The following is a 14,138-nucleotide window of genomic DNA, read 5'->3' as shown; positions in this document are numbered from 1 at the left end:
CATGACGTCAGACGCCGCGGCCCTCGGCACTTACGGCCCAGCGTGGTGACGTCGAAGCCTAGAGACGTGCTCTGGAAACCGGAATAAAAAGAAAGGATTTCGGGGAGGAGGGAGTTGCAGTTGGCGAGTGTGGGGGCTGCTACACGGCTGCGGGTTAAAGGTAGAATGTAACATGCTTAAGAGGGCCAAAGCGAGCCCCTCCCTGCCGCCTGCGTGATTGGGTACTATACAGCCAAAAAAAGCGTTTTTAGCCATTTTAAAAAAGAAGATCAAGCTGTAGAATAGGCTGATCACGAAAGCGAAGTAACTAACTGCTCTTCCTCTCTCAAAGGCGAAAGAAACACAAGTGTTAACTTTGTGTTTGGGTGATGGGATTATAAGTAATTTTTAATAATCTTTCCCCACAATTATTTATTTTTTTCAACAAAAGATTTAGCACCTCTCCCTATTTAAGATACAGCAGTGAACAAAACGAACCCCCAGCCTTGGTAGAGTTTATTTTCTTGTGAGGGCGACTGTGGTATAAAATACACACTATACAAGATGATAAAGATATTATGGACCGGCCCGAGCGCAGTGGCTCCCAGCACTTTGGGAGGCCGAGGCAGGCGGATCACCTGAGGTCAGGAGTTCGAGACCAGCCTGGCCAATATGTAGAAACGCCGTCTCTATTAAAAATACAAAAATTAGCCAGGCGTGGTGGCGCGTGCCTGTAATCGCAGCTAAACTGAGAAGGCTGAGGTAGGAGAATCGCTGTAACTCGGGAGATGGAGGCTGCAGTGAGCCGAGATGCCACTGCACTCTAGCCTGGGCCACAGAGAGAGACTCTGTCTCAAAAAAAAAAAAAAAAAAATTGTGGAGGAAAGGTAGGTAGCTAGGAAGTAGGGGTAAGGGGCTGCCATTGAAAATAACTTCGATTTCCTAAAATAAGCTTCTCTTTTTAAATTTTGTTACTTCAAATCCCCAGTATATAAAAATGCAAACTTACAAACTTCCAAGAAGTTCACCTAGGGCCCTGGCACCATACTTTGCTCTGTGTGTACGTTCTGTGAATGTCTCCTTAATAAACAGATACAGGCTTCAATTCATAAAAGTTCCATTTGATCAATTTCAGGAAAATCAATGTGACGGTTAAGCAAGACATTTATTGTACCCACAGCTTCACCACTCTGGTCTCTATGACTCCCTGCGAAGATTGCTGTCATCCCACAGAGACACAGCTGAGCTGCCTCTCTAAAGGGCCTGTGTTCTACTCCTGAATCTGGTTTCCCCTAAGCTTTTATCTCACCCTGGTGACAGCTCAGAAACACACAAACTCTGTGTTAAGAAAACTAAGAAGTCATTCATCTGCACATTTCCCGAAATCCCCCAGAAGCCCACATAGACTGAATGGTGTCCTTATTGGAAACTCTCCACCTTAGCCAAGGTGCAAAGTCCTCCCAGTCCCCTAGGAGCTTCCCTTCTTTGAGCTGTACTCAAGTTTTCTGTAAAACCACTCAGTTCAACAAATGAGTTTCTCAATCTTAGTTTCTGCTTGTTGACTTTAAAGTTCATCTATAATAAACACACTGAAGTCCTCTTCCCTGACTCATTGTCCACTTTGTCCATTTGTGTCCTCATACCAGATTGTCTCAGTTCTCTGAACTGGTGAGGTATTATGAACTCAAGGCATTTTGCACAATGATATTCCAACATGCTGCATGCAACAGGCAGACAATAAGTAACTAGTGAGGGAAATATTTCCTCATACTCAAGGGAACGCTTTATACATTTTTAAATATTTTAGGGCCAGGCATGGTGGCTTGTGCCTGTAATCTCAAGTACTCAGGAGGCTGAGACGGGAGGATCACTGGAGCCCAGGAGTTCAAGACTACAGTGAGCTATTATGATGCCACTGCACTTCAGCCTGGCTGACAGAGTGAAACTCTGTATCTAAAATATTTTAATACTGTAGTTGGCCGGGCACAGTGGCTCACGCCTGTAATTCCAATACTTTGGGAGGCCAAGGCGGGCGGATCATGAGGTCAGGAGATCAAGACCATCCTGGTAACATGGTGAAACCCTGTATCTACTAAAGATACAAAAAATTAGCCAGCCGTGGTGGCAGGTGCCTGTAGTACCAGCTACTCGGGAGGCTGAGGCAGGAGGATGGCGTGAACCTGGGAGGCGGAGGTTGCAGTGAGCCAAGATCACGCCACTGCACTCCAGCCTGGGCAACAAAGCAAGATGCCGTCTCAAAAAAAAAAAAAAAAAAAACCTGTACCTGACATCTGACTAGATGTACCCAGCAACCACTATGTGCCATAATCTCTGGACAAATTCTATGAACATTCACTTAGAAATAGCTGCAAGTTGGCCGGGCGCGGTGGCTCAAGCCTGTAATCCCAGCACTTTGGGAGGCCGAGACGGGCGGATCACGAGGTCAGGAGATCGAGACCATCCTGGCTAACACAGTGAAACCCCGTCTCTACTAAAAATACAAAAAAAAAACTAGCCGGGCGTGGTGGCGGGTGCCTGTAGTCCCAGCTACTCGGGAGGCTGAGGCCGGAGAATGGCGTAAACCCGGGAGGCGGAGCTTGCAGTGAGCTGAGATCCAGCCACTGCACTCCAGCCTGGGCGGCAGAGCGAGACTCCGTCTCAAAAAAAAAAAGAAATAGCTGCAAGTTCCTGAAGACAGTATGTCAAATACTGAGACCCACAGTTTTTGGGTGATCAGTTGCATAAAATGCTAAAAATAGACGGTTCCTGTTTTGAATGTCACTTTCAAACATAGAAAAAAAAATTCTGCTGAAAAATCATGAATGTAAAAAAATGTTCGTATTTGTTGAAGCTGGATCATGCATAGAGTTTATTACTATTCTTTGTGTTTGAAATTTCCACAATCGGCCAGGCGAAGTGGCTCACACCTGTAATCCCAGCACTTTGGGAGCCCAAGGGCGGATCACCTGAGGTCAGGAGTTCGAGACCAGTCTGACCAACATGGAGAAACCCCGTCTCTACTAAAAATACAAAATTAGCCAGGTGTGGTGGCACATGCCTGTAATCCCACCTACTCGGGAGGCTGAGGCAGGAGAATCACTTGAACCCAGGAGGCAGAGCTTGCAGTGAGCCAACATTGTGCACCATTGCACTCCAGCCTGGGCAACAAGAGTGAAACTCCATCTCAAAAAAAAGAAAAAAAAAAAAAAATTCCACAATCAAGTTATTAAAAATATATAAATATATGGGAGAATTCCAAAATCACCCATTCCAAAATCACATGACCCATATGGAGGGACCTACAAATATGAAAGGATATTACCAGTGATTAGGTTACTTTACCTGGCAGTGAACTTGAAGAAAGAGCGATTACCATTGGTGGGCTAACCTGATCAGGTGAGTCCTTAAAAGCTTTGGGGCTCTTCCTGGAGGAGACTGGAAGTGTGAGAGGGATTTCACATGAGGGAGTTTTTCTGTTTCTGGCTTTGGCGATGTAGGGGACCACGTGGCAAGGAATGCTGGTGTCCTCTAAGCACTGAGAGTGCCTCAGCCAACAAAGAAAGAGGGACTTCTATCCTACAACTGAAAATAACTGAATTCCACCACAACGCTGTAAGCCTGGAAGAGGACGCCAAGCCCCTAGATAAAATGAGAAGACAGCCTAGTCAACACCCTAATTTCAGCATCGTGAGAACCTAAGCAGAGCCCAGGTAGGCATGCATACCTGCCTGACTTTGACCTGCAGAACTGTAAAATAAATGAGTGTTGTTTTAAGCAGCTAAATTTATGGTAATCTGTAATACAGCGAGTGAAAACGAATAATATATAATACATACACAGAGCATGGAGACAAAAAACAAATCTAAATAAATGCCCTATTTATTTATATTTTATTAATAAAGACAACAGAAGGAGGATGAGGTTTCAATATTTTATTCAAGTTTTTTTTAAGTGATGTTAATTACAGCATTTGAAGGGGAGGATCTAATTCCACACAAAATGGAAGACTCTAAAATGTACCCATTAAACTGCTAAAAAACAAATTGAGTGGTGAGAATACAACAGAAGTCCAATTTAGATTCTGAGTGTTGTCACCATGTGATTACGATCACACAGACACTTCCAAGCTTATAGCTGGAGCTCCTGGAAGCTATTTCATACTCTGGTGCAAGGGCAAAAAAAACACAAGACAAGAAGGAATAAGTCCTGAATTATTGGCTTCATCACATCCACCTTCTCCACCCCAAAATGGCACAAAAGAAACAGTGACCACACCCTGCAGACCTTTTGGTGTAAAAGAGGTGACGATGAACTGGGGTGGGAACAGGTCATGAAGATCTGTCCAAAAAAGTCCCATTCAGGTGAGTTTGTACACACCATCAAGCAGCGAGCCTCTCATCAATTAGGGTTAGGAAACCAAGGTTCGATTCTCAGGAAATCACAATTTCATTCATTTACTCAATATGAATTTACAAAGTGCCTACATACTATCAGCTTCCACTTGCAGCCATTTCTAGATAAAAAAGAAACCTGGCATCTCAGAGGGGCCACCAAGCTCCCCCCGAGTCTACCACTGAAAGGACCTTTTTTGGAAATGGGTTTCTTCTGTACCTCTGGAAGGGTAACATCTTAAAGCTGAATCATCTTTAACCTGGAGGGCTAACATATTTAGCAATACTTGCATCCCAGACATACAACATTAAGATACACTAAATTCTGAAGGTAGCTATGCTGCAAAATAGTTTAAAATTAAACAATTGTACAGTATTCATTTATGCTTGAAATTCCAGTCCTAGACCAAGCTTGTGGCCACCAGCATTGACGTTCTTGCCATCCAGAAGAGCTGACAGTGTCAGTTTGATACCTGCAGGGAGAAAAATGAGGGAGAGGAAAGGAGGAGGAATGGAGGAAAGAAATGACAAGAAAGATTAACAACAAATTCAGAACCTGTTCCAGATATTATCAGCAGGGTCCACATGGCCCTTCAATCCTTGTTACTTAGCACTATCTGACCAACAGGTATCCTAGAGTGGGCTTATAAAACAACTAATTATCCCACCGCCCAGAGAGCCTACCCAAATCTACTTCTGGAACCCCACTTTCCTTTTTCCTCTCACTGTTCCCCTGGTACAATTAGTCTCTAGTACTGGTAGCATACAGTAAGCTTTTTTGGCAATCATCCCTTTAAATGAAACCTCAATCCTGAATCCAACCTAAGGTCTTACATGTTCATGTTCAGTGTACACACATGGGTAGTGTGCATGCACATCCACAGATGCACACAACAAACTGACCTTCCCTGGAATAACCTGATTCAGGAAGTAGCTGGTAATCTTAGATTTCCAGGGTTCAAAGGTGGTTATATGCTAGAACTAGAATACATCATGGACTGGCCTAGCCAACTGTGCAGAGGAAACCTGCAAACCACTTTTCCTATTTCTTTGTCTTTTTACAGTGGGACTGATTTATAAGTTAGTTTTGAGAATCTGCCAGAAATAAGTATCAAGCATTATGTACACATTGGAAAAAAGGACAGAAGAAAATAGCAAAGAATATATGTTAGCCTCAGCCTTTTTCCTCCTGCTTGCCACATCTCATATTCTCCAAATGTTTTATAATGACCCCATACTCCTTTATAAACATTTAATTATACTTTATATATACGCATTTATATATACCCACTGTATTATATAAACATTTTATAAACAATGACATAAATCAGCAAACCAGCACCACAATTTTTTTTAAGACAAAGAACCGATTTCACACACAAGCAACACATACCTGGCTTTAGAGTCTGAGTGTATCCTAAACCTATCAGGCTGGAGTTGTTCACTTTAGCCTAGTCAAGGAAATGACAAAACAGAGAAAACATTAAGTATAATACTTTGCGCTTCCATCTCCAAAATTAATAAGAGCTTTTTAGTCAACCAACCTTTGACTTCAGAATCAAATTTTTTTATGACCATCTTGTTCACGAGATTCATTAAATTCAATACAAAATATATCAATTTTAGGTGCATACTTTCCTGTTCAAATGGTGTTCTGAGATCTGACACCCCTCGTAAGAACAAAGCAGAGAGAAGGAAGGCCTCTTAGGGGCCCATGTCCTTTTGCTCATATAAATAATGAGGCTCCTTTTCTCTTGTTTTTAAGTGCCTGTTAAGGGAGCCAAATTCGGTTCTAGTTTAGGAGACTTAAAATGGGCTGTCCATAAATTACAGAAATCAGTACAGGCACCATTCTGCAACATGAGATTCCCTCATTCCACCCCAAAGAGATACAACCTCCAGTGCCCTGTGACAAGAGAAATGGGCCCAATAGGATTTACTGCAAAAACTGGGAAGTAGTTTGAGGGCCTGTGAGCAATGCCAGAGAGTCTGCAAGATGCCAACTGACTACTGATTTCTTAATATGCAATGCAGGAGCTGAAAAGGAGAATGAAAAGTGGGGGGGTGGGGGGAATTATCAATTAGAACCCTAGATTTCAGAGTGCCCCTTTTAACAGTCTGCTTTATAGAACAGGAACTGGTATTAATGGAAGAGGCTCAACAGTAAGCCAGTCTGGCTCAAATCCAGTCCCCAGCACTTTCCTGGTGTGTTCCTTTGGGCAAGTTACTCACCTTTCTAAGCTTCTAGTTCCTCATTTGTAAAAACAGAGATGATTGGGTGGGGGTCATGGCTCATGCCTGTAATCCCAGCATTTTGGGAGGCCGAGGCAGGCAGATCACCTGAGGTCAGGAGTTCGAGACCAGCCTGACCAACGTGGTGAAACCCTATCTATACTAAAAATACAAAAACTAGCCAGGTGTGTTGGTAGGTGCCTGTGGTCCCAGCTACATGGGAGGCTGAGGCAGAAGAATCACTTGAACCTGGGGGACGGAGGTTGCGCAGTGAGCTGAGATCGTGCCACTTGCACTCCAGCCTGGGCAACAGAGGGTGACTCCATCTCAAAAAAAAAAAAAAACCAGAGATGATTGGCCAGGAATGGTGGCTCATGCCTGTAATCCCAACAACATTTGGGAGGTTGAGGTCGGAGGACAGCTTGAGCCCAGGAGTTTGAGACCAGCCCAGGCAACAGAGCAAGACACTGTCTCTACTAAAAACATTTTTAATTAGCCAGGCATGGTGGTGTGCCTGTAGTCCCAGCTACCTGGGAAGCTGAGGTGGCAGGATTACTTGAGCACAGGACGTTGAGGCTGCAGTGAGCTGTAATTACACCACTGCATCCAACCTGGGCAACTAAGCAAGACTCTGTCTCAAAAAAACAAGAAATAAAAAAACCCAGAGATGATTAGAAAAACAAAGCACCTATTTCAAATGGGATTAAACACAGTAGTCTATACATAAAAGGCTCTGCACAGTGCCTGGTACCCATAAGAAGTACTAGTAGTATGATCACTGTACTCATTTGGAACTCTTTTCAAAGTGAGAACATCTCTCACTTTGTTTTTGTTTTTTGAGACGGAGTCTTTTTTTTTTTTTGAGATGGAGTCTCGCTCTGTCACCCAGGCTGGAGTGCAGTGACATGGTCTCGGCTCACTGCAACCTCCGCCTCCCGGGTTCAAGCAATTCTCCTGCCTCAGCCTCCCGAGCAGCTGGGATTACAGGCGCCTGCCACCACACCCGGCTAATTTTTGTAGTTTTAGTAGAGACGGGGTTTTGCCATGTTGGCCAGGCTGGTCTCAGACTCCCGACCTCAAGTGATCTGCCTGCCTTGGCCTCCCAAAGTGCTGGGATTACAGGCGTGAGCCACCACACGCAGCAGCATCTCTCACTTTGAATAAGCTGAAGCACAGCACTCCAGCAAACCTGAAGGACTCCAACGTAAAGAGCAGATAGGCCTGCCTGTGAGATGCGTGATTCCACAGATACCCACCGAGAAGCAGGCGTCAGGGTCAATCTGATACTTGGCTGCTATTCCGAAGCGTGTGTTACTGTTTCCTGCCGTCCAGGCGAGATTGACAGCAGTCTCCAACTTCTTGTTCACTTTCTGGTAAATAGAGCCGCCAAACTCTGTCCCGTCATTCCTGCAAACAAGCACAGCACAGATGCTGAGCTTCCCAGGGAGGCGAGCTGCAGCCCAGACAGATCCACCCAAGTCTCCCAGAAGACAGGGATGCCAGAAACGGACTGAACCAATACTGGTATTAAGGGAAGTCAGAAGTTCACCAAATTTCACAAAACAGGCACTAAATTACAGGAAGTCTGGTAAGTATAGAACAGGCACCTGGCCAGGCACACTGGCTCACGCCTGTAATCCCAGCACTTTGGGAGGCCAAGATGGGCAGATCACTTGAGGTCAGGAGTTTGAGACCAGCCTGGCCAACATGGTGAAACCCTGTCTCTACTAAAAATACAAAAATTGGCTGGGCTGGTGCCACACGCTTGTAATCCCAGCTACTCAGGAGGCTGAGGCAGGAGAATTGCTTGAACCCGGGAGGCAGAGGTTGCAGTGAGCCGAGATTATGCCACTGCACTCCAGCCTGGGTGACAGAGCAAGACCTTGTCTCAAACAAAAAAAGAAAAAGCCGGGGAAGAAGGGGCACATGGTGACTCATGCCTGTAATCCTAGCATTTTGAGAGGCCGAGGCAAGAGGAACGCTTGAGCCCAGGATGTAGCTTGGGCAACACAGCAAGATCCTGTCTCTATAACGAAAAAAAAAAGAAAAAAGAAGCAGGCCAGGCGAGGTGGCTCACGCCTATAATTCCAGCACTTTGGGAGGCCAAGGCGGGCAGATCATGAGGTCAGGAGATCGAGACCATCCTGACTAACACAGTGAAACCCCGCCTCTACTAAAAATACAAAAAATTAGCCGGGCATGGTGGTGGGCGCCTGTAGTCCCAGCTACTCGGGAGGCTGAGGCAGAAGAATGGCGTGAACCCAGGTGGCAGAGCTTGCAGTGAGCCAAGATCACGCCACTGCACTCCAGCCTGGGTGACAGGGCGAGACTCCATCTCAAAAAAAAAAAAAAAAAAAAGAAAAGCAGCAAGTAGAGCACTGAGATTCTTAGGGATTTATTTTTACTGCTACTGATGTTATTACTTTTATAAATAATTCTACCAGAAAAATGGCACTGAAGTCCGGGTACGGTGGCTCATGCCTATAATCCCAGCACTTTGGGAGGGGAAGGCAGGCGGATCATTTGAGGTCAGGAGTTCAAGACCAGCCTGGCTAAGACGATGAAACGCTGTCTGTACTAAAAACATAAAAATTAGCTGGGCATGGTGGCGGGCGCCTGTAATCCCAGCAACCTGGGAGACTGAGGCAGGAGAATCATCTGAACCCAGGAGACAGAGGTTGCAGTGAGCTGAGATCATACCACTGCACTCCAGTCTGGGCAACAGAGACTCTGGCTCAAAAAATAAAAATAAAAAATGGTATGGAAAGAGAAGAAAATGAGAAAAGAACACAGCCAGAAATGGCAAGAAAGGCAGGGCTGCACATATGACTCAGAAGGCAAGTTAGAGCCCTTGGCACAACCTGCTGCAGCCACTGCTGGGGAGATACGGTTGGCACTGACCCAGCCTCTTGGAGGAGCAGCACTTCAAAAGAGCTTAATCCACAATTCATCTCGTCCACCTATGCACACTCCTCACCCATGCTGCAACATCTAAGGTCCTGGCAGGATTTGAAAGGGAGCTTTTTGCTACATCATAAAATGCCTCGCTCTTTCAGAAACATTCAGAATGAAACCCCAGGTGGTCAAGCTCCCTCCTCTCTTACAAACACACTGAATGACTCCAGTTGCTGGGAATATCCTTTTCCCTTCTTCAGTCATTCAAATTCTCCTCTTCCTCTTTGGGGGCCCTGCTTAAGCTCCCAGAATTTGAAAGTCTGCCCCACCCAGATGAACAGCCTATACAAACTCTGCAGTCACTGCCACCCCTAAAAAAGCCAGCTCAGAGAGTCTACACTTTGTCCTCTGTCGGGCTGGGGTCTGCACAGATCATTTACTGTCTCTCATTACTGCTTTCAGATTGTTGTTTATATGCACAGTGCATACTGGTGCCTGGTCAGAAGCAACCTTCTCCACAGAGGGAACCACAGAAAACAAAAACAGTTAAAGTGGCTGCCACTGGGGAGGTGGGATGAGCAGGCTGAGGCAGGCTGGAATCACTGCTTTTCATAAGCCCATCTGTACTGTTTGATTTTACAACCATGGGCTCAGACTCCTTTGATTAAAAAAATTAAGAAAAATTTTAATGCTGCAATTTTTTAAAAAGGAATGACCATCCCCCTTGCATTAGATGGTCTTCAAGCCTGCCTAAACCCTCTCAAACATCTTTAACATAAAATCATTGTCTGAGTTCTGTCTCATAATTGTGGGCATTTCCAGTGGAAATGGCATTGGTAACTGTGCGTCAGAGCCAATGTACTTTGGAATGCAGCAAAGGGCTTCAGGACCTAAGAAAAAAAACTCTAGTTTTCACAAGACACTCTCCCTAAATTAGAGAATACATTCTAAATTTTTTTTTCCCTGAGATGGGATCTTGCTCTGTTGCCCAGGCTGGAGAGCAGTGGCAAAATCATAGCTCACTGCAACCTCAAACTCCTGGGCTCAAGTGATCACAGGCATGTTGCCACCATGCCCAGCTAATTTTTAAAAATGTTCTTAGAGACACAGTATTTCTGTTTCCCAGGCTGGTTCCAAACTCCTGGCCTCAAGTGATCCTCCCACCTCAGCCTCCCAAGTAGCTGGGATTACACATATGAGCCACACATTGTAAATTCTCGCTTCCCCATGAAATTCAGCGAGACAGACATTATGCTTCTAGAAAGTACAGGGAGACCCAGGCACTGCCTGATTCACAGGGAATCCTGTCTTCTTTAGACAGCCCAAGTATGCTACAATAAAACAGCAGCCTGTCAAAAATAACAGATTTTTAATGACTTTAGTAATATATTCAATTGGGGAAGTTTCTTGGGCTTACATGTTTTTAAAAAGGCCAGACTTTTCAGAATATCCCAAAACCAGGAACACAATATTGCCTTCCTATACAGAGCTTTCAAAACCACAAACAAGAGGCCAGACGCAGTGGCTCACGCCTGTAATCTGTAATCCCAGCACTTTGGGAGGCCAAAGCAGGCAGATCGCTTGAGCTCACGAGTTCAAGAACAACCTGGGCAACATGGCGAAATCCTGCCTCTACAAAAAATACAAAAAGTAGCCAGGTGTGGTGGTGTGCACCTGTAGTCCCAGCTATTTGCAAGGCTGAGGCAGGAGAATCACTTGATCCTGGGAGGCGGAGGCTGCAGAGATCGTGCCACTGCACTCCAGTCTGAGTGAGAGAGCAAGAACCTGTCACCAAAAAAAAATAATAATAAATAAACAGCTGGAACTGTTCAAATTCATCTATATGAAGCACAAAGACTTTCTGTTATGCATCTGGGCCCCTGCAAGCACCAGGGCAACCCAGATGAGTTGTGTCAGCTGCCTTCACGCTGGTTCCAAAAATAAACCATGCCCACTTGTTGCTTATTAAAAATGTTGAAGCTTAGATATGTGGGGGAAATGGCTAACAGCCATTGTTCCTCCTAGAATTGGTGCCAATGCCCAATTTTAAACCAAGGAAAAAACTTCCCATGCCAATCAGAATTCTACATTCAAAAACATTTCTACGCATGTGGTATGTTTCCTATAGCTTTTTTGTATGTTTCACCTTTTCTTAATTAAACATACAATAACATTGATATTTTCTTCTTTTTTTTTTTTTTTTTTGAGATGGAGTCTCGCTCTGTTGCCCAGGCTGCAGTGCAGTGACGTGATTTCAGCTCAATGCAACCTCCACCTCCCAGGTTCAGGCAATTCTCTGCCTCAGCCTCCTGAGTAGCTGGGATTACAGGCACCCGCCACCACGCCCAGCTAATTTTTGTATTTTTAGTAGAGATGGGGTTTCACCTTCTTGGCCAGGCTGGTCTTGAACTCCTGACCTCGTGATCCACCTGCCTCGGACTCCCAGAGTGCTGGGATTACAGGCGTGAGCCACCGCACCCGGCCAAAATGGATATTTTCTTGGTATACAATTTTATGAATTTTTTTTTTTTTTTTTGAGACGGAGTCTCACTCTGTCGCCCAGGCTGGAGTGCAGCGGCCGGATCTCAGCTCACTGCAAGCTCCGCCTCCCGGGTTCACGCCATTCTCCTGCCTCAGCCTCCCAAGTAGCTGGGACTACAGGCGCCCGCCACCTCGCCCGGCTAGTTTTTTGTATTTTTTTTTTAAAGTAGAGACGGGGTTTCACCGTGTCAGCCAGGATGGTCTCGATCTCCTGACCTCGTGATCCGCCCGTCTCGGCCTCCCAAAGTGCTGGGATTACAGGCTTGAGCCACCGCGCCCGGCCCATTTTTATGAATTTTAACACACATACACAGATTAATGTAACCATGACTACAGTCAGGATATAGAACAGTTCCCTCCCCCAAACTCCCTCAATCACCACTTTGTAGTCATACCCTCCCCAGCCCCTTCCAACCACTAGATTGTCCATCTCTATAGTTTTCCTGTGACTTTTTAGCTGTAACAGATTCCAAATTAATGATAAAAATTCCTCAAAAAATTTATTAATGGAAATAATATTAGTTTACACATTAATACCATTGATTGGCCTTAAGTTTAAGAAGTTACTTCTTTAGTGACCTCTAGTGGAAAGAAAGAAACATGGTAACTCTGCACCCAGCTTGTGCCTGTCACAGGTTAATTCCTCATGAAACTGAATAAAACAAGGTTTATGATAAAACAAGATCCATGAATGAAATGTGTTTCCCTTAACCTAAATCATCAATCTACTTCAGTTCTCAAGGGGCTCTCTCCTAACCTATAATCACTGTTTCCCTTCACCATATGTCCAATAGTTACTTTTACATGTTTCACTGTACAGAGAAGATACTTTGTAACTCAGACAATCAGCTCCTAAATTTGTCTACCATGTCTACATGTCATCAAGCTCAGCAGGCTAATCCTCAGGCATTAGACAGAGAAAGAGCGCTGAGAGCTGTTTTGTTAACTAAAACAAAAACTGCAGGGAATGGACACGCTCTGGACTGACACCACGTCCCTGCTGTAATTAATCAGCCACTTTGTGTACCTGTGGCAATATTTACTGTTCGTAGAGTGGAAAGGATCTAAGACACTCTAGGAAATGGGTAGGTGGGAAACAAATGATAGCAGCAGGCCATCTGGCTCATCTAATGCCAACAAACTCACTTTACAGTGGTTAAAAATTGGGCTTTCTTTTTAAAAAAATAATGAATGCGATCCCCTTATCACACACACTCCAACCCCACCCCTCACCCCGCTGTCCCCATGTACACTTACACATTAGTGTGAAGCTGGAATTCATCAGTCTTGTAGCCAACTGCAAAGTTGCTCTGGGTCACTCGGGATTTTGCAGTCTCAAAATTCATCTGGTAGCCAGCCAGCCAGCCCTCGTAACCCAGCACTAGAGCACCCCGGATGGAAGGTCCAGCAATGTCGAAATCCACGTCGCAGCCCAGGTTAATGTGCTCCCGCTTGTACCCTGTCTTGATTTTAGCATTTTTTTTCCTGAAGGAAAAGAAGTTATATTAAGATCAGAAGCTAACTCACCCTGAAATGCCTTTTTTTTTTTTTTTTTTTTTTTAATCCTAGGTCAAATAAAGGGAGTGGGGTGGGGGTGAAGTCAGGGCTCCAGTTCTCCCTTAAGGCACTGCCGTACCACAATGAGCAGGACACAACCTCTCTTCCACGGGGACCCAGTGTGCAGAAACCCACACTAATGAAGTGAGAACACAGACAGGAAAAGCCTGGAAAATAAATACGGAGTAACTTCCTTGTCCTATCCTCTTTGTATGCTTAATGTAGCAGCCTACACAGGCATTCATTAGGTAGAAAGCCACCATGTAATTATGAGACAGATGCATCTTTGATATTTTCCAAACCTGGGGAAAAGATTTATCTGTCATGAAGACAGCTACCTAAATAGCAGCTTTTAAAGAGACGGTTATCTTCTTACTCTGTGGCTCACACAGTTAAGTAAGGAAACATAGGCTATGTTCCTTCCTTCCAAGTGAATACAACAGTAAAATGGATTTCAATTACATATTCATGAGACCCCAATGAGTACATATTTCAGAGAACCGGGTACTGATATAGAACCTGGAACTCTGCAGACATGGGGGC

General features: G+C 44.8%; 1 protein-coding gene and 1 long non-coding RNA gene across 7 annotated transcripts in view; one reads left to right on the top strand and one right to left on the bottom strand.

Moving 5' to 3' along the window:
- Positions 1-32: 32 nt before the first annotated feature.
- On the top strand, positions 33-1,581 carry LOC139363766 (uncharacterized). The gene is made up of 2 exons (XR_011624678.1): positions 33-160; positions 1,115-1,581. It is a non-coding gene; the product is annotated as an uncharacterized lncRNA (long non-coding RNA).
- Positions 1,582-3,896: 2,315 nt separating this feature from the next.
- Positions 3,897-14,138, bottom strand: part of LOC105467147 (voltage dependent anion channel 1) — a 97,735-nt gene continuing 87,493 nt past the window's right edge. For all 6 annotated transcript variants that reach the window (XM_071098466.1, XM_011716589.2, XM_011716590.3 and 3 more), the window contains exons 6-9: positions 13,296-13,523; positions 7,859-8,009; positions 5,764-5,821; positions 3,897-4,843 (exon numbers count right to left, since the gene is read on the bottom strand). In XM_071098466.1, the coding sequence (XP_070954567.1) occupies positions 4,752-4,843; positions 5,764-5,821; positions 7,859-8,009; positions 13,296-13,523 (529 nt within the window). In that variant the 3' untranslated portion in view covers positions 3,897-4,751. The remainder of the gene's footprint in view (positions 4,844-5,763; positions 5,822-7,858; positions 8,010-13,295; positions 13,524-14,138) is intronic.

This window comes from Macaca nemestrina, chromosome 6 (assembly GCF_043159975.1).
Source record: "Macaca nemestrina isolate mMacNem1 chromosome 6, mMacNem.hap1, whole genome shotgun sequence".
Taxonomy (NCBI): Eukaryota; Metazoa; Chordata; class Mammalia; order Primates; family Cercopithecidae; genus Macaca; species Macaca nemestrina.
The sequence above is the reverse complement of the archived record's forward strand: the minus strand, read 5'-3'. Positions and strand labels throughout refer to the sequence as shown.